At 46.1% G+C, this 20,725-nt stretch overlaps 1 protein-coding gene across 14 annotated transcripts in view; it reads right to left on the bottom strand.

The window, feature by feature from the left end:
* The window catches only part of ppfia2 (PTPRF interacting protein alpha 2), a 180,175-nt gene that overhangs the window by 95,753 nt on the left and 63,697 nt on the right, over window positions 1-20,725 (bottom strand). For 2 of the 14 annotated variants that reach the window (XM_030439564.1, XM_030439568.1), the window contains exon 1: window positions 12,135-12,742. The exons of the other annotated variants lie outside the window; for them this stretch is intronic. In XM_030439564.1, the coding sequence (XP_030295424.1) occupies window positions 12,135-12,215 (81 nt within the window). In that variant the 5' untranslated portion in view covers window positions 12,216-12,742. Of the gene's footprint in view, window positions 1-12,134; window positions 12,743-20,725 lie in introns of those variants that run through there. 14 annotated transcript variants of the gene reach the window in all.

The following is a 20,725-nucleotide window of genomic DNA, read 5'->3' as shown; positions in this document are numbered from 1 at the left end:
ACAACGCATTGACTTCCTTTCTTACAGAGAGGTTTCACTTTCTTTGGCGTGTCCTGCTAATTAAGTACGCCGCCTCCCTCATTTGTCTATTGACTGAGGTGACATGTTTGGATCTGTGGTAAAGGTCACAGCGGGAGGAGGAGGAGGAGGAGGAGGAGGAGGAGGGAGCATCAGCAGCAGCGAGACGGACAGTCGGGCAACTTTAAGATCCGGGAGGAGCATTTTTCGTAATCCGCGTTTGGAAACCATTCCGGTTTAATAGAGACATAAAGGAGGATAAAATTAATGTTGTTGTGGCTTTTACGGCCGGCTCCTGTCGCCGACCGGCGCGCAGACAAACTCACGCATAAACAGAAGGAGGAGCAGCAGCAGGGGAGGAGAGGAGACGGCCCGGGCCGGCGTAATTGAACACGGCGAAAGATTTTATTGCCACTGCATTATTCACAAAGGCCACTGCGCACTGTATCGCCATGCGAATGACTGCGGGGGGAAGCATAATGTTGCAAGGAGACCGAGTGGGTGAGAGAGACAGCGGGGCCGGTTTTTTTTTATTTAATTTTTTTTTTAAGTCTAACACAGCAGGGAGAGAGAGAGAGAGAGAGAGAGAGAGGAAGCTGGTGGATGAATTACACTGACGGCGATCTGAGAACATGAAGTCGTCGTGCCCTCAGATGGACCGGGTTTGGCTCGGCGATGTACGTTACGATCGGGGAGGGAGGAGGAGCGGGGGGGTCGAGAGACAAAGAGATAGATGGAGAGATAGCGGTGGAACGTAACGAGCGGCCCGAGGCGTGAGCCACCACTCCCGTTACGGAGCGGGATATTAAATGAGTGGAGGACTGCCTTATGGAACGGGGATACAGCGCTAACCGAACATATCTACGTCGGATGACTTCTGATGGAGAAGCGCCTGCAGACAACGAAAGACTACACTTCAGAGAATACGTCGACGACTGATTGTTGTATCTACACGCTGCCCACCTGCTCTGATTGGTCACAGCGTCGTAATCCTGCTCTCTGTAGTGTGTTCTCTTATTTTCTTTCATCAGGAGTCAGGCCTCAAATCAAGATTCGATTACGTAGCGACCCATCTTTCTTTGTTAGGCTCCTTTGTTTTAACGCTGACCAGGACGATTCCAGAAAGAAGAAGAAGAGGAATGTTTATTTAAGATTATTCAAAACAGCCGACAGCCGGTTTGCTCTTAGTTACCACTGCGAGGTCTAATTACGAGTTTACCACTTGACTAAGTGGTTTTTCTCTGCTTTTAGGATTTAAATTAAACAAAATAAGCTCTCTACGCTTGTTCTTCTATCGTTTGACCACTTAAGTGCTGGCAACTGGCTCGTTTTTGAGCGACTGGGTTTGTTTCTCTGCAAGATATTTATTCTAAACAACGCCTATGTGGACAGAATTCTTTACAAATGGAAAAACACATCTATATGCATGTGGACAAGGTCACGAAGCAGGTGTGAGGACAAAGATGACAGCCGCTGTCTTCTGCTTTTCCATCAAATCTGTCCTTTTTTCCGTGATTATGATAAATAAAGTCACCTTTGACCTGGACAGTCACAGAGATGTCTGACCTGAGCCGACACTGTACGAATGTTAACGGACACCAACAGGACGCTCACACAGGAGGGGATGTTTATTCGATTGAAACTATTGAAATACCCTCGTTAATGATTTGGTTTTATTCCAAATTAACAGACTGAATTACAATGATTGCGTATTGTCTTATGGTTGTATAGTGATTGTCTACTGTGATAAACATCACAGTGTAAATAAAACAGAGACACTGTCTTTGTCTCCTGCCCAGGAGCGACAGATGTAAATTAGCTTATAGCTGCCTCAGAGTCTGTGCACGCTCCCCGTCAAATAAAACAAACAACACCATTTATTTTGCTCTCTTTGACAATGTAAAATGGAAGAAGCCTCGTTCTGGGAGAATAATCGTGTAACCAAAGAATCTGATTAGAAAAAAATCCCTGATTAAAAGGCCTCTTCATTCGCCACGGCTCTGATTGGCTTAGCAATTCAAATAGATTTGGGTTGTTTTTGGATGTTCACAGCTGTTTCTGTGAGCTGACCGGTTACAACTGTAGGTGGGATTAAGAGTGTGGACGTTCTCTGGATGTCTGGGAGGCAATTAAAGGAGCACTACGTAGATTTGGGGAAGAAATGTTATGCCTAAACAAATGTTATAAACAAACTCATGACTGAATAAACTGAATAAACAAACTGTCCTTAAAGGACAACACAATTTGATATGGTTTTGTTGTTTTATATGTGGCGGACCCTGCCACCTTTCTAGCTTCAAACTGTGTTCTGGGGGACCTTATTTCCTTAATATTGTAAATACAAACATTTTGAGTTTGAATTCCTTCTCCAAAACTACATAGCGCCCCTTTAGGCTCGTCTTCAAGAGAAACACCATAATCCAGACGGTGTACGGGTTGTATTTTTTCTAGACATTTGGTGATTTTGCTTTGTTTACTTATTAGACTAAGTGCCAAACATCTCCCAGCTGAAACTACAGGGTTATCTGACTGTCAATTCTTGCAGTATAAAGTGGTATTATGAAACAGGAAGGGCGGCGACTAGCTGGTTAGCATGTCAGCTACAGTAGACATCTCTGCAACCTAGTACATGGACATCTTTGCCACAACGTCAACGCTGTCTAGGCCATATCCGACTAAATGCTCCTTTAAACGGACATATGTCTTCATGAAAAACTTAACTCCGCTGAGAACCATAAATAAATACAGCTACCATGTCATAATGAATAAAATAACACCACTCTCCAACAAGAAATCAACTAACGCGAACACAATGTCAGGCTTAATGGATTTAGAGAACCAACCAAGGAGGAGCTGGGTGGAGCGGAAGATGATGGCGAAAAAATACGCTGACGGTTGCTGTTGTCGGGGGCGACGATGTAACCCCGATCTGAAGTCCATAACAGCGAACGTTATATGTATGTGTCCGTGCAGGTGTGCATGACATAAAAGCAGAAAGATTAGGAGACGGATGGGGATGATCGTCGCAGTTCTCTGTCACAGTCTTACATCATTTCCAACGCGATCGGCTATCTCAGCGTTGAATCTGTGGGGGAAATGATGCCATCAATGGCTGAATGAGTCTCCAGTGAGGTGATCAGCGCTGCGGTAGGGTTGGTTTTTTTATTACCCGCCATAATTCACTACTCCACTATCTCCTTCTCTTGTTCTTTTTTGCCTCCGAAACCACCCAGAAATGGAAAAATTGTAACCCAGTCACATCGCCACGCGGCTCCACGATTGATGACAAATAAATGGCTAACATTTTACCAAATGACAATTTCATCCTGCTTTGATTTCACCCTGCAAAAAAAATCACAGTTTTGTATTCTGTCACACCACACGCTAAAAACGCTTTCCCCTTTTAAGTCCACGTTGTCGGATGAATGAGATCAGACTGCTGCAGCGAGCCAGGCAGAGGGTTACACCATCATTGCATCAATGAACAGAGGTTGCTGGCACACTAGACTCCATTGAAGTGAGTGGCTTGGCCCGTGTGTGCACCCGACTCTGTGGGATCTGTGCTGTGTGTCTGTTCTGTGTTTCACGTTCTGTCAAAGGTTCGCGGTACACCCGGAGATTAAAGGATGACGTGATAAAAAAAGAGTCTCGTGTTGACAGACTGGACTGGAGATATTCTACAATTTTTGTTACGTTAAATAAATCCCATGAAAAGACGACAAGAAATAATGAGCAAGCATGTTTTTAAGTGCTTTTGGACCTCCTTTCCCTGACTGTGGCATTAAAGACATACATCTTTAAAAATGGGTCACAAATACTTCTTTTGTTTTTAAAGTATAAACAATATCTCCAAAAAGCGGGGAGCTTCCCTCAAACAGGAGTAAACAGTAACAGTGGACTATTTTCAAGCAAATATGTCAAAGCTTTGTTCTTTAAATGTTTTTTATTTAAGAATATATAAAAATATAGAATATCTACAGGTTGTACATTCAAAAAAACCTCCCTCTAGGATCATTTTTGTGACTCTCACAGACCAAATTTACCACATTTAGTGCTGTTTTTCCACATTCATGTGTCATTTTTGAGGAATTTTGCCAGTACTTGAAGAGTGAAAGTCAACTGTCAAAACATATTTTCTTGTTTTCATGAAACAAAAGCCAGTAAGAACTAGAAAGGCACTCAGTACAGTGCATACCACGACAAACGCCTACCAGTTTCCTTTTGTGCTCACTCATAGATACCAGCCTCCTAGATATGTCTGATTTTTTAAATCAAGATCCAAGCATTATTCTCTGATAACTTATCCAACATGTGGGAAAATGAGCTATCTCGCAATGTTAAAGAAAGTGAGAAAAAAGCTCCTGGATTGGCACCAAACATTAAGGGGGTCTATTCTGAGCCCAGACCCATCTTCCATCCAAGTTTAGTGGGAATTCGTTGGGCAGTTTTTGTGTTATCCTGGTCACAAACCAACAAACCATCGACCAGACACTGGAGAAAAACATAACCATCGTCGGCAGAGGTAATAAAAATGAGTTTGGGTATCTCAAGATCTCAGTAATGCTTTGTTCACGGTACATTTCTGCTGGTAGCTGCTTGTAAATTTAATACAATTATGTATCCAGAATTCAGTCTTCCTATCCGGCATGAAGCAACTGGTTAAATTTAGGTGTTGGAATAGAAAATGGTTCAGTTAAGTTTAGCAAACTTTTAACCTGTTTGGGCACGTGCTGTCTGAAAAGTCGTTTCCACTGCAGTTACAAACAGCAGGTATTTTAACCCGAGCCATGAAGCACGGCGTTGCCACAACAAAGAACTGCAACATGGAGTTTTGACGTGTCTGTGGTCTCAGAATAATACAAAGCCGACATTTATAATGGCGCTTGGGTTGACAAGAAAGTCCTTTTGTGAGGTTTGACACTTGATGATTTGTGAAATATTCTTATTATCAAACATTCTTTGGGGTTTGTTGTTGCACTGCAATGACTTTTCTCCTTTGATTGCATGGCCACACATTCCTGGAGGGACTGAAACATAACTACCCACCGAGCGCAGGCTTTACAGTAACACGTACACACCGCTGGTACAAAAATAGACAGTCTTTCGATTCCTTCTGTCCCTCGCTCACACACACACACACACACACACACACACACACACACACATAAACAACGTCAACTACAACACACACACAGCCACACACACACACACACACACACGTACACGGGGGCCTCTTGCTTTCGAAAGCTCACTCATCCTTTTAATCGGTGTGGAATCCATCAAAGTGGGTCAAACTCCCTTCCCCATCTGCCCCGGCCAGATTTTAAATGCACGAGGGCTGATTAAAAAAAAAAAAGACCAAGAAAATAGGGCAAACGCCTCCAACGCGCACACACACACACACACACAACCACACACACATGGGACGGATGCAGAGGGGACAAGTGTGTGTTTGAGCGTGTGTCGGGGGGCATTTGTTAGCAATTACCGTGTGCCAGTCTAACAAAGGAAAGGTCAAGCACTTCGACTTCAATCTGTCGGCCGTGTATCATTTTGCCCGTGTTTGTGCTCATTTGCATACGGCCACCTTTTGTCGTTCCACCAGCCGTTGCCGATCACATGACGCGTGGCGGGTGGGGCGCGCGAAGGGATGGGAGTGGAGGGAGGCGGTAAAGCGTGTGTGTGTGACAGGGGTAAAGACAGCTGGGTGGATAAGCTCGCTCCCACAGCTGGGTGAATTATTGTGAGAGTGTCTCCATGTTTGAGTGACGGCAGCTTCCTCGCATCCCCTTGTTGTGTTTCTCTGCAGCCGCGTGAGCCCTCGTGATACAATTACACGTTGCCGTGGATACGTCCGCACACGCGCCCACACCGCCGTTCGAATCAGGAGTGCACGGACTTGCAGCTCGCAACAGTTGGAAAAAAAAAAAACTCCACATGTTCCCCCTCTGGATCAACCTGCAGCAGCGCCGCCGCCCCCCCCTTGCAAGTCATGTGACCGCTGGAGTAACCACAGGCTGCTCCGACACATGTGCAGAGATCATGGTGAGAGGCGGGCGGGATGCTGCGGTAAGCCCATCGCCGCGCCACACAAATGGGGGATTTCCAAGATTAAGTGTTGACATGCAGGAGATGGAGAGGGAGAGCGAGAGAGGTCACTAATACAGAAAGTTGAGCAAACATGGCGGGAAATGCATTAAAATGTGACTCGCGCGCATCATTTATTATGTTTTCATTGTTTTCTCAATAAACCAATTTCATTTTTGCTCCATAAAGAATGACAATTTTCCAAAGCCCACGTTGATTTTCAAATTGTTCTATTAAAGATCACACTGAGTAGTTTTCTGCTGCGAAAACGATAGGAGGAATCCAAACATCTACCCAACCCTGGACGTGACGACTCATTCCCTTGCGGACTTCAGCTGTGATGTGTTCACTGTCATCACGTTTTATCTTAGCGAGGGCTTGAGAGTGCGAGGCGTTACAAGTCGCTGAAAAGTCAAACAGCCACCACACCGCGATGGAAATCTATCTGACGTAACTCTGGCACAACGTTCACGGACGAGGTGAAGCGCTAAAAGTCTTGTTCGCGTCTCGTTAAGTCACGTCCACAGACTTCCTCCCTCGTCCTCTGACGTATCATCGGATGTTTCCTCAGAGGTTGTGGCGACAGGTGACGCCTGAAATAACACATTTCTCCAAGTCTAGTTGATTTAGACATTTTATCTGTAAAGGTTACATATTATACCTTTTATATCTATCCAACCAACAGTCCAAAATCTCAAAGATATTTTAAGGTAAACGATAGCGTGCTCACACGCTGGATAAGATGCTGGAACAAACAAACATTTTGACTTTTTTTGCCTCACAATTAACTGAATATCATCCACTAAACTCTTGACGCCGGCGCTCTACCACAGCCCAAGGTCACACAACAATAAACCGCTTCCTGGACAAGCAAACTCTGATATTCCACGAGAGAGTAACCACTAAACTAGACTGTGTCCACTGGGCATAGACCTGGAAGCATCACCATGACGAGAAACAGGTGCTTTACCTGTCATTCAACCCGCTGCCTGGTGTCACCTGATGAGTCATCCTGCCTCGCAGACCTTCCCCTGCTCCCGGAGCCCAATCGGGCTTTGCGAGAGTGTTTCAGGAGCGGGTGTGAAGGCGCCGGAGTGTGTGCAGGAGTCGGCACTGATTTATGTATCTGAAGATGCAGCACTGAATAAAAAAAGGCAGCGTGCCGTTCCTGCCCTTCACTCCGGCAGCGTACGACAACCCGGGCCTCGTGTCTGCATGCTTCGAGTGCGAAGGCGAGCACTAAATGAGAAGAGGCACTTTTAAATCAGCGAGCGCAGTCGCGTCGTCTCTCTTTTTCTGTCGAACCCTCAGTCAGACTGTCAGGAGTGAGAGCCAAGCGCTCGCGAGGCTTTTAACGGTTTGATTGAGCGGGGTTTGGTCTGAGCTGCGGTCGTGCTTGCAAACAGAGCGCCGGGAACAGATGCTCGCAGACGAACCCGGTCCCAAAACAGCAGCTCTTTAGCCGAATCCCCCTCGCGGCTGTGCTGCCGCTGACTTCCAAAATGCCAGTTCGCTGCGAAAGAGAGGATTAGCTTGAAGGAGAGCAGTGAGAACCAGCCTCCTCTCCACTTCGACAGCAAGCAAGACGGATGCAAGAAAAAGACCGAAAGGGCGAGAAGAGTGTATCTGACAATCTGCCTGAAAGTTGGAGCCAACTTTGGAGTGACTTTGCCTCGGTGTTGATTAGATTTAGTGGTCAGTGGTACCTCATTCTTGTCATCAAGTTTCCCTCAATTAACGGTACAATATGAGCCTTTCGACGACACATACCTTCTATAGCTAGAGGTGAAAACAATGCATCGAAGACTGAGAGAGAGAGGCAGAAGGAGAGGCCTTTAGGCCGAATACACCGCAGCTGAAGAGACTAATCACATGCAGCGCTAATTTGACAATCAAGGACAAACACTGGGCGACAATTAAATCTCATTTTGCGGCAGCTCAAGCCTGACAAACAGAAATTAAACACAAGGACGCGGACAGAGAAGACTCATCAGCTAAAGGAAAGATTGGGGGGTGAAGCAAATTTGAATGTGAGAACTATGTATCCAAAACCAACACGGTCACCAGGATATAATGTCGGCAGTTTACGTGTCAGCAAACCAGATACGACACGAGGTTGACATTTGTAGGAAACATGCAAATAACTTTGACATTATATGCTTATTAGTCACGTTTCACGTCAGGGGGTGTAGGTGACGGTGGTGGTGGTGTTATGACAAGCCAACAAGGCTGGCGAAAGGTCAACCGCAGTTTGAGTCACACCGCAGGATATTCTTACGGACACCTGTGGATACTTCCAGGTTTCCGCGGCGTCAAAACTGATGTTTGTCACGAGAAGTCGGACCACCTCCATCTGTGATCGTGCCGACCTAAAGCAGGTATTCTAAGCCGAACCACGATGTTTTCCTAACCCTGACCAAAGGTTGTTTTTGTGCCTAAACCTAACCGGGTCATAAGCACAGTGTTGTGTCAAACAGACAAATAGAAATTGAAGTTGCAACACTAAGAATCGCTCAGTTAGAACTTCTCTGTGGTTGTGCAGAAACACGCTCAGCTAATATCTATTCCGGTTGTTTAAAGATGCCGTTTTGTGATCTCAGCGTGCAGCCACTAGACAGTGTCCAGAGCCTGAGTCCCACCACTGGAGTCTGTGTTCACACGCTCAAATTTTACACTCTGTGAGCTTATTTCCTGAAAGCTCATAACCCCATAGCTGCATCCATCACACCAGAAAAATCGCCCAGGGAGCAGAAAACATTGTGCAAATTGTTTCTCCTATTTGACTCTCCCCAGAACAAAGTCCCTCAGAAGTGTCGCCTGATAAAGACGTTACAAGGACTTTTCCCGGTTTCTATAATGGCCGGCTGGGGCGTCTAACGAACATCATCTCACGGATCCGACTACCAGCGCAAGAAACTTGTGTCACGTCAAAGCGACTCATGGCTGTGAACTCACTAATATGGTCCAGTGGGTTCAGAGCACTGGCAGCAAAACCCTCCTGAGGGAGAAATCTCATTGGATATCACTCCGACTCCAGTGAAAACTCACACAGATGGAACTTACAGTACAGTGCAGAGGCATAATGCACCAGTATGTCATCTTTGTCACAGTGCAGGAAAAGCGTGTTGAAAGCACGAGTCTCAAACTATTTTCATGCGATGGACTCTTACGATACTGGTACATTCATGGTCCCCAGAGGAACGAACCCCCACTGACTTTTCCCCTCTACTACTATTATGATGTTACAACTGAAATGTCTCCAAAAAATACTGGATAACTTGACATGACATGTGTTCCATTCATGATCCCCAGAGGATGATCCTGACTGTCTTTGGGACTTACTTCCCTTTACTTGCCGTTACTTGCGTTCATGAGTGGAATGTTCCGAAAACTTTTGGATGAATTGCCATGAAATTGTGGTGCAGAGATTCATGTTCTCCTGAGGATACACTGGAAGAGCTTCGGTGACACCTTTAAAAAGTACAACATGTAGCATTTCTGCATTAAAATGTAATTTATTGAGTTGTCTACCAACTTCAAATCCAGAGAAATCCATAATTCTATTCAAGGTAACAGGGAGTTTTACTTGGTTGCATGTCGCTTCCTCCCATGATCGCACACTGCTTCAAGACATTATCAAAGTCAAGTCAAAAACTTAAATTGTTCCCTGACTGCATCAGCGGAGGTGAGGTAACAGTTTTGGGTTCTTGGGAATCAACATCACAGAGCAACAGCATCAACTGGTCTTTAAACGTTTCCATCCTGCTGGGGAAAAGCGCAGAAAAGGCTCGACTTTTCAGGAAAGTTAAATTCCGGTGCCGAGTGCTTAGCCCAGGACAGGAAGGCTCTACAGCAAACTGCCCAGAACATCACTGGTACCCATCTACAGAGCATCGGTATGGTTAGGTGTCTGCACTGAGCCCAAAGAGTACTAAAAGACAACAGCCAGCCCAGCCACAGTCTGTTCACCCTGCTGCCGTCTGGCAAAAGATACAGAAGTATCCGCTGCTGTGCCCCCAAGCTGTGAGACTCTGCAACCCTCCTCCACAAGAAATAGTTCTTCTTGTGTGGCACAAAGGGACTAAAACATGCATTTAGCTGTACAACCCTGCCTTGACCTTGACTTAAGGCTTAAGCTGGCCTAACAGAGCTGCTATCCAAACAGCAGGTTAGCAAAGAGAGAAGCAGTGTATTTTCCTCTCCTCGCGTCCCTGCTTCATGTGTCGCCTCCCAATGTCACTGAGGAGATATCGGCTGAGAGTCGGAGATACGGAGGCTGTGGACACAGCTGTGTGGATAACCACCGAGCCGCCAAACTGAGCAAACTCTGACACTTCTGGGTACATGTTTGCGGAGCTCGGCGGCGAATACTAAAAGGACCTGAATAACTTCATCACGCCGACGGAGCCGCCGAGGCTTCAAAAGGCACCTACTTTGCAATTGAATTCAATTTAGCCCCGGCTGATTTATAATTGCAAACGAGGGAAGGGCGATCTGATAAAACGAATATCATTAAGGAGCCGGTAAACAATCTGACAGGTGGTGGGTTCAAAATGGCTGCGCCGGGGAAGATTTGGCACGCACGCTCTCACCTAACCGGGCGGAATGATAAATCTTATATCACCTGAAGGCTGAGAGGGAAAAATGAGTTGTGATTCACGTGACACGCTGAAGCCTTTCCCTACAATCCCCCCCCTCTTTTTTTTTTAAATGGGGGATTTCCTGGGACTGTAATCTGCGAGCGAGGACACCTTTGATTTTTGCGATATCAGAGGAGCTTCCTCCAACAGGTTTAGGAGCCCTCGGGGGAGCTCGTCCCCGCTAATGATTTGACACGAAGAGGCAAAGCGAGGTTTACGAGGCCCCAGATAAAAACACCAAAGGGGGAAAATCTTCAAATGTGGAAGTCGCCGGGGGCACCGCGGGGCAGACGAACTCGATATTTGGATAAAGCGGTTTAAGGAGGCAGAGGTAATGCTCCTGTGGCCCTCTGGCCTTTGTTTAGTCTAAAAACGAGGGGGCATCTGAAATACAACCGCGCTGGAGAAACAAATGTGAGGACTTTCTTTCTTCTCTCTGTTAAACATGTCATCTTAAAAACCTGAGCTTCCATCTGCACTCGAGAAGCAAACCACCTTCCGCTCATCTTCAGTAAAGCAGCACCGGCGGCTGGAATCCTGCTGACCGCACCTGGACGCCCAAAACTCAACAATCATCCCCTTATCTTCCCCTCATATCCCCCTTTTTTCATGATGCAAAAGGGCAACCGGCAGCTTCATGAAGGCTGCAGTGAAACGTTTCCTTCCCTTCATCCTCCTCCACCCACAGTACACAAAAAAAAAAAAAAAGCAGAGAGAGCTTGGCTTGGTTACAGGAGTCATGTGGAACAGGGTTGGATCGATAACCCGGCTGACGCTGCCTGATCGCCACGCACAGCTGAAACACGCATCGGGCAGAATCGCAATGATCGATGTAGGCCACCGTCGCACGCCTGTCCTTATTTCTCTCCAGCAACAGAACTGGAGCACAATTCAAATATAGACATACAAGGGTGTGAGATATACAGTCTGCCAAGGCCATGAATAATGGAGCGTGGTTATACGGTAAAGCTGGATGAAGATGAACTCTTTGCATTCTCACATTTTCACCCTCGGATGTTTTATTTAACCGGCAGTGAGATTTCTCCTCCCGCCGTGTTCCCTTTTTTTTCTTAAAGTTGCACATTTTTAACTCACTTTGCTTGCACTTATTTCTTTGGTTTAAAAAAAATTAAATAAAATGCAAAGCAGGGATGACTCTGCTGCAAAAAAAATCCACAACAAAGTCGAGGAATGGGGAGGGAATGATTCCCTCCCCATTCCTCGACTTTGTTGTGGATTTCTTTTTATTTTGCAGGTGAGGATACACCCAGCAAGCACCACAAACATGAGACACAAGGAAAGCATTCAAAAGGAGGGAGCAGCTGATGGTGCACAAAGGGTAAAAAAAAAAAAAAAGATGGAGCAAAATAAGCCACGCAGTTAACTTGCCTGGAATGTGTAAAACCTCGTCCCGTTCGGCGGGTGCACCTTGGGGGAGTTGGTCCCCGTGCTCATGTCGGAGAAAATCATAATCCCTTTTTTTTTTTTATGATGGGCCAAACAATCCAGAGCTGGTTTCTTCCCCTCCAAAAAACAAAACAAAAACAGCCAAACGCGTTGCGCAGAGAGAGAAGAAGAAGAAGAAGAAGAGGAGGAGGAGGATGTGACACGATCCGAGGCGAGCGCGCACGGATCAGCCCCTGACCCGACGCTGCGCTCCCGGCATCAGATGATGATGATGATGATGATGATGGAGGAGCTCCGGTGAGAAAGATGCGCAACGCCCCCGAGGGAGAGAAAACCCCGTGGGGAAAAAAAGTCAAAAACAAGGCAACTCTCTGGTGTCGTTTCCCCCCCTCCGTCCCCTCCGCTCGCACGCAGGACGGATCACTCTGCGCGTCCTTCCAGCGGTCCGCCTGGAGAGTCGACCCCGCGGAGAGACTGCGGCTCCATGGTGGTCTCCCGACGCTCCGCTTGCTGGGCAGCTTTCTGCCGAGCGGCTCGGATGGGGTCCGTCTGTGCGCGGATTATCGCCTCCTCCTCCTCCTCCTCCTGCGAGCTTCACCCAATAATCAGTCAGAGCATCACGGCGCGCCTCAGCCAACAACTCCGCCCGGCGCCTCGACTGGCGGACGGAGACGCACGTTCGCTCTGTTTTTACACTGTAAAAATGTTGTTCCGTCAAAGCAGGAGTCAGTCGAGGACGGTTCATGTGCAGGTGAAACTGAAATATGGTCCTGAATATGTAGCTTTTGGATATAAATGATGTGATCCGAGGAGACAGATCCTTTTTTTATGCCTAAAGAAACAAACTGATCTGATTTTGTTTGTGGCGGACCCTGCCACCTTTCCCTAGCTTCAAACAGTGTTCCCTGGACCTTGTTTTCCTCAGGGGACAGCTTGTTTATTCAGTTTTGAAGAAAAAAATAAATAATTATGAGTTATTACCTCATTAATATTATAAATAAAGACTCATTTGGATTTCCTCTAAAAAAAAAAACTACACTAGTGCCCCTTTAAATGATCCGGGAGCTAAAAAATGACACAAATCTACATAAAACTAAAATAACTGACAACAAAAGACTGTATTTGCATTGTTAACGTGCCAACACACGCAAGAATATTTTTACATTTGGGGGAAAAAAAGATGCGACTTTAAAATATCTACACTGGATACGACTCAAATGTTTTTTTGCAGTGTAGCTGCGTGTTGATTGGAGGAGCAGACTGATGCTTGAATTCCTAAATTGTGGCAGTAGTCTCTGTGCAAGGAGATGAGAGGTTTTCTCTGTCTCACACATACTGTACCAAAGACTCAGGAGGAGGAGGACGGTGATATTATTGTGACGTGAGGGAACCGAGGAAGTCTGCAAAACTACGACGGCTGGTTGCAGGAGCGCATTTAGACGATGTTGTTTTCATGGCTGAAGGTTAAAGGAGCTCTTTCACTTTTATTTACATTCCTTCAGTGTTTTATAGAGTTTCTTGCGCGTGTAAAAGATCCTTAAAGTTACTCGTCCACACCTGTAGAAACTCCTCTCTCCCACAGAAAACACTGCTCCTCGAACGCCTCGTCAGTAGTCCCGCCTTTAATTCGGCGACTTTGTGACATCACACCACGTCATCATGTCGCATAATTTACGCCTTGCAGCTATATTGGCACGAAACAACTGATTTAGCACAGTTGGTGTTAATGATGCTGGCTCAGGCATGTGTGAGCTGACCAATCAGAGAAGACTGGGTGTTCAGGAGGGGGGGGGTCACCTTAAAGAGACAGGCGCTAAAACAGACAGCGAACTGCAGCACTGGACAGTCTGAGAAAAAATACGTAATTTTTTAGCCCAAAATACAAATTATGAACCTGAGCACAAGACGAGTCCTCTAAATGTCAGAACCAGGTTGTAATTTTACATTTTAAATCACTTACTGTTTTATAAAAAATACTTTTAAGCACTGTTGTCTTTTTGTCCTTTACCGTCAAAGTTTCACAGCTCTTTCTGTCATCATTTCTTGGAGTGAACCGCACTAATTCGGCAGCATACTTCATTATCTTATTTATGTTCTCATGCAGTCATCTCTCACAGATGCACCGCCTTTAAGACGGAGCGGCGCGGTGACGTGCTCCCTCCGCCAGGCCACCATCCATTATCGAGCTGTCTCTGGAACATTTCCTCCCCTTCCAGCGGCTCCCCGCCTTAGAAGCATTTTCCTCAGACCTGTCATGTTCCTATGCTGTAGGACCATATTGATTTTTTTTTTTTTTTTTTTTGCTGACGCACTTTGATGTTTTTATGGAATGCAACCGCTTTAAGACGAGCTCATCGACAAGAGGCAGCTCTCATAGTCGATTTTACACAAAGACGTTTCCAATTTTCTCTCATCGAGTGGAGCGTACTCCACATTTGTTGAATGATTTAATCCAATTCTCCGTCTGAGCAACCAAAAGCCATCTGGATAAGAAAATTAAGAATTAAAAAAACTCTAATTATTCCCTTTGTTTCACTGAACTTGGCGCCAACATTCGAGTGATTGTGCATCTTGATAAAAAAAAATAAAAAGCAAAGAATTGAGCTTTTCTGCAGACATCACATCCCGACCGTCCCCAGCGGTTCACGCTCCGGCCTGATTTTGTGTTGTTAACCACGGCTCAGCGCTCTTTATGAAGCTGCCGGGCTGAGCTCGCTGCTAGCCCTCGCGCTCGTCCGAGGGATTTTTGGTTCTGGGAGACTTCAAAGTATTCGCTCTTGACGTCGCAGGTTAACAGCATTTCTAGCTGAGGAGCGGCAGATCCCATTAAGCAGAGTAAGCTGGAGGTTGCACTAGTGACCCGGGAGAGTGACCCGAAATGAATTCATCTTCCAACACCGCTCGGATACTCGCTGTGGGCTTAACCTTACGCGTGCGATGAGCAGGTGAGATTGGCAGCGACGGCCCCCCCGAGGGTTTTATCTGTGCGGTAATTAAAGGAAAAGGACCTCAAAAGTGTCAGAAGTCGTCTCAAAAGTCACGCTGGGAAAGTGAGTCGCTAGAAAAAGGACGGTGCCAGGAGAGAGCCGGGCAGAGGCGCTCCAGACAGGGCCTAAAAGTCGAGGCTTCTGATTGGCTGATGGAACGTGGGCACAGCTCAGTGGGAGGGTAATAAAGGAAGCTTTAAACACACGTTCAGATCTCAGCAGTGTGTTTGCCTCCTCTCGTCCTTCGCTGTGCATCACTGGTGAGCTTAACATGAACTACAGATTGATTTAGTTTGTCTAAAGTCTTCCACTGATAATCTCATACTTTATATACCAGGGTCTTGCTGAAGACTTGACTCTGATTGGCTGCAGGGTGTCAATTAACCCCTGATATACCACATTGTTATTACTAAGGTAATTGGTTTTCCTCGATTTTCTCAGGTAAATGTCAGATTATTTTGGATTGTAATGACTATTACCTCAGGTGTTGCCAGGTAAGCAGAGTTCTTGCTTGTGATTAAGTTTATATTTTGATCCCAAGAAGCATGAAAATACAAATGCATGTCAGTCACCGTGGTCTACGAGGGTTAACGCCCTCCGAGGTGTCCATTATCAGGAAGTAATGGCCTCAACGTCGCCCGTTATTCCGGATAATGGACTCCACGTTGGGCATTACCCCCTGACTTTATTCATGTGCACACAACCCTGTCGCCGCACCAGAATGTCAATATTAGATGATACTGCAAAACCCATCCATCCATCCATCCTTCCATCCATCCATTCTTCCTCTCCTTTCAACATTTCTCTGCTCATGGACACTATGGTGCAGCTGAGGGTGAGGACGGTCAAGGTAGGGTCAGACTAAATCGATTTAAACACTTGGTAAAGATTATTTATTGTGATTACAGTCAAGAAACACTCTCTGTGTCTGTGACTGGACTGAAACTATCAAACTGTTTCCTCTCCGCTAAAGGACTTCCTACGTCGGCACTGACCTTTAATCGCGAGGTGTAAAATCATCCAATATGAACGTGATTCCTACGATAATGTGCACACCGCGTCCACTGTGGTAGACCGAGTAACCAGAGTGAGCCTGATAATTGATTTTCACACCATGCGGAAGATAACAGAAACCTGGAGAAACTTCTGCCTGGAGCGGCAAAAAAAAAAGATGCATTCAGAAATCAAAACCTAAAGTAATGAGGGGCTAAAACTTGCTGCGGTCAAAGCGTTCAATTTTACAGACTTGCAGCGATGAGGATGTTCAGTTTGAGGAAGAACATGCTGTTGCTATCACAATAAAAGTGCGATTTCTATTCCGAACAGGCGTCTTTGTGGCGCACCGACACTTCCTCTGTGTGCCGAACCTGCTCCGACACCGCTGCACAGTCAGACTGTGGACGTGCAGGATCTTGGCCATCCGGGGCGACTAAGCCCTCCTGCACATCCGTCACATAAAGGGACCTGCCCGAGCTCTGACGTCATCGTACAGATGTGCGGTGGGCATGGCTTATCGCTCCTGAGCGCTCATTGGCTGCAGCCTCTCAATCCTCTCTGTGCTCCTCTCTCCTGCTCCGTCATCCACTCGACTCTTTGTCTGCACGGGCGTTTTTTCCAGAACTGCCGCAGATAAAAACTCGAAAAAGGCCAAGGGACCATTAGCATCAGAGAATGATTTTAGAGTAATTAAAACGTGTTATTGTTGCAGAAATTAACAGCTAATAGAATTTTTCATCAAAGCGGGGCTCTTAAAGAAAAGTCATATTTCTAATCAGTTTTTCACAAAAGCGCTTATTCGCAGTCCCACTGAGGCAGTTTGTGCAAAACAGGAGACTATTTTTATTAAACCAACACCTGAGCGAGTGTGTGTGTGTGTGTGTGTGTCTGTGTGTGTGTGTGTGTGTGTGCTCTTTCACGCACGCCTGCCTGCTCGCCTCCTCAAAAGCGTCCCTCTCTCCATCCAAATCCCTTAAGAAGAAGAACACACAGAGTCCCTTTTCCATCAGTCAGAGAGCTCAAACAAATTGACTGTTTGGCGTTTGATCAGGACGCGGTCCAAATCCACGATGCCTTCTGACAGACAGCGGCGGCGATGATGCATAAATTGGGGATTTGAGGGGGAAAAAAACGTGTGCGTTTAGGTTCACAAAGTGTGACGGTGCGTTCAGAGGTCTTGTTAAAAAAAAAAAAAAAAAAAAAAAGCATTCACAACGACCCTCAGCAGAAACAGTGGGAGTATCAGGCCGCACGTGATAACAACCACAGCTGTGGTGACCTGAGGATATGTATGTAAATCCCACATTTTTATTTTACTCTGCGTGTGTGTGTGTGTGTGTGTGCGTGCACTGTACTTCTCTAACACACATCGTACGCTCGTGGCTGCGAGCCCATTTGCTCAAACAACCACTTAAACTGCAAATGAGCTGCAAACAAGGAACAGAAAACGAGTGCCAGTTTGTGCATGCGGAATGAGGATCGGAGCCCGCTGCAACTTCATCTTCTTGCGAGACACTTCGAGGAAGTTAAAAAAAAAAAATGAGAGAGAGAGAGAGAGAGAGAGAGAGAGAGAGAGAGAGAGAGAGAGAGACAGAGAGAGAGAGAGACAGAGAGAGAGGCCAGAATTATGCCAAGTGGCAAAACCTTTTCCAGCTTTGAATAAATTGTTTCACGTTTGAAAAGAAAAAAAAAATGCAAATCACGCCGCACCGACACAACATCACCGGCGGAAAAGTCAAAATTAATTAGTTCCATGAGAAACTTGTACACAATCTTCAAATGGGGACAAATGAGGTGACGGAAAGCAATTATTCTAGAAACAAGTCACGGGAGCAAAGAAAATACAAATGCAAAATGTCAACAGGACTGAAGCCGGCGAGGAAAATTACTGTTTATTTAAAACAAACCACTCTTGAAAGTGTCGCTCTGCTCGACTCTACGTGATGATGGTCAGACTCAGGCGAAAAAACAACCTTTCGTGGAACCAACTACTTCATCACATATTAATCCGTCATCTGTTTCTACCTTTACCCGACTTATCACTTGGTCTTTAAAAGGTCACAGCATCGACGGCGTCGCCCCACAGCCGGCTAAAACATGCCAGCTGCAAGTTCCTACAGCCGAAGACGATGACTTCAAAGTTCTGTTCAACCAAATTTCCTCGAAGATATTTGATTTACACTGATTTGAACAAGTGAAAGATTAGAATGTTTGGTATTTACTCTAAACAAACGACATACGCTAACAGCTAACGGCTCAGACAAAATCAAAGTAATATTGCAACGATGGGTCATGACAAGCACTGAAAACAGATCAACAACATACAGCAGACAATGCGACGATATGATGACACAGTTTTGTCATTTCGAGCAATCATACGTCGGTACTGCTGTAAATAACGCGGCTCCAGCTTCCGCTCCGTGAGATGCAGGTTTGATATGCGGCACATGATCGATCACAGTGGGACTGACTGCAGGACCGGGGGACGCTCTGGGGAGACGGTGGCATGTTCGAATTAGCATACTCCCTTTTTTCCCCGCGCCTGACGACACAATGTCAAACACGCGCTCTTAACAAGCCGACTAGAGACGCTGGCCCTTTAAGGCGCCGACGCCGGGCTGTCACGTACTGCAGCGGAAGCTCCCCGAAGAGCTCGACTGTCAGCGGAAGCGAGTGTGTAAATCCGCTCTCAATCCTCCGAGAGAAGCATCAAGAATGTATCTCAAGAACAGGACATTTTTCCAGGAAAAGCTACTGAAGAAAAGAGAGTTTTGTGGCTGAAAGTTTTGTGTGGTGAAGCTCGTGGTTCTCTTAATGCGACTCCACGTGTGATAGCTCGGTCTCTAGCTGAAGGGCCCCTCCAGGCTCCTCCACGCCGCCACCTTCCATTATCACACTTGTCGCCGCCTAATTGGAACTTTCTCCGCGGCCGCACTCGGCACCGCCGCCTTGTTATTAACACCGAGGATATAATTTCTAACCGTTTGTTGTTTATTTTTTCACAAATTAGCTCCATAAACGCCGTGAACTCCTTCCTCCTCAGAAGCCGGATGCTAATTTCTTAAAGCGCTCTCGAACAACAGAGTGTCCTGATTGCTTTCCCCGTCGAGTGTTTTCTCAAATTGCTTTTTTTTTTGCGCCGACAAATTTGAGGACCGCTTCCCCGCAAAAAAAACCAACAACAAGTGTCTTCGCCGGCTTGTTTTAATATCAGTCCAGCTAAAGATCACCAAGTAACACTCCCGCAAGATCTGCAGGTGTCGGTGAAGGTCGAGGGTTCGTCTCTGCACGGAGGCTTCTTGGAAAAAACGGAAGGTCTGAAGCGGAGCAGCAGCAGCAGCAGCAGCGGAGGCATATTGATCGTGTCAACAGTCATGTGTGGGCAAGACAGCCGTAATGGACGCTGCCCTGGTCCTGTCACTGCTGAGGCATTGGAGAGGGATTGTCGAGGGTGCAGAGAGAGCGGATGTGTGCGTCGATATGATGCAGCGCGAGGAACAAAATGCCGGCGGGGAAGAGGAAAAAGGAATAAAGAAAAAAGAAATTCTACTTTCTACAAAACGCAGTGGTGTTGCAATCCTTACATCCCAAATGATAAAAAAAAGCCCTAATAACTCAAAAAATGTGCAGAATATCTGCTTACGTGGGCATGTGCGTCCTGAATAATGCTCCTTCCCCCCCGAGGCTGTACAGTACACGCTGCTGTACTGTATATACAGTAGGAGAACAAGGTGGCAGAGGAGGAGGGGGATGTAGCGTTTGCCGTTTGCTGCGTATGTGGGTTTGTGAACGCGCGGTTCAGCAACTTAATATCCGTACGCGCACAAACACAGAAAGGTGCACTTAAAGCCTCGAACATCAGCACCTTCGAACAACAGCGGTTCAGATTTATTAACGTGACATAAAACGTCCTGGAAGGATCTTTTGGTCTCTCAGGGCAATATTTTGGCTACTTGGAATATTTTTAGCGTCGTTTTCTGTTGTTTGTCGTGTTGGTTGACATGAGTTTAAAGAAACCCTGTGCAGTTTCTGACCACTAGCAGTGCTACTGAGCCATGTTTTCATGAATATGCTTCAGGTTTTGTTTGTAAATGTGTGATTTTATTGCATTTATCTCAAATGGTGTACAAAAAAACAGCGATCTTGCAACAGGAGAAGAGATGCTATCTGCCACATTTAGCTCACTAGCTAATATCCACCTGTAGTCTGTAGGCAGATAGACACAAACACTAATATAACTAGTTTAAATGATACAAATAAAAGTTATAATGAATATTAAATCTAATCAGAGATCCAAACACACATAAATTCCAACCATTACATCCAACACTATACACTATAGAGGCTAGTGTTCGTTTGAAACCAACAATGGCGGCTCTTCTAGAGGTTAGCATAGCTGCTACAGCATCAGCTAGAATGAAAGAAGAGCAAGAATGGCGCTGGATGTTTTCCTCTCTTCTCTCGACTGGTTTCCAGCAAGAGTTTGGATTTACCAACGCCTGTTTCCACTGTTGATCTGATTGGTTGAAGTCAGCCCAGTGACCGTCCAATGGGTCCAATCACCCGCCCCGCACTGTTCCTCGGATCAAC

This window comes from Sparus aurata, chromosome 14, assembly GCF_900880675.1.
Source record: "Sparus aurata chromosome 14, fSpaAur1.1, whole genome shotgun sequence".
In the NCBI taxonomy this organism is placed as follows: domain Eukaryota; kingdom Metazoa; phylum Chordata; class Actinopteri; order Spariformes; family Sparidae; genus Sparus; species Sparus aurata.
The sequence above is the reverse complement of the archived record's forward strand: the minus strand, read 5'-3'. Positions and strand labels throughout refer to the sequence as shown.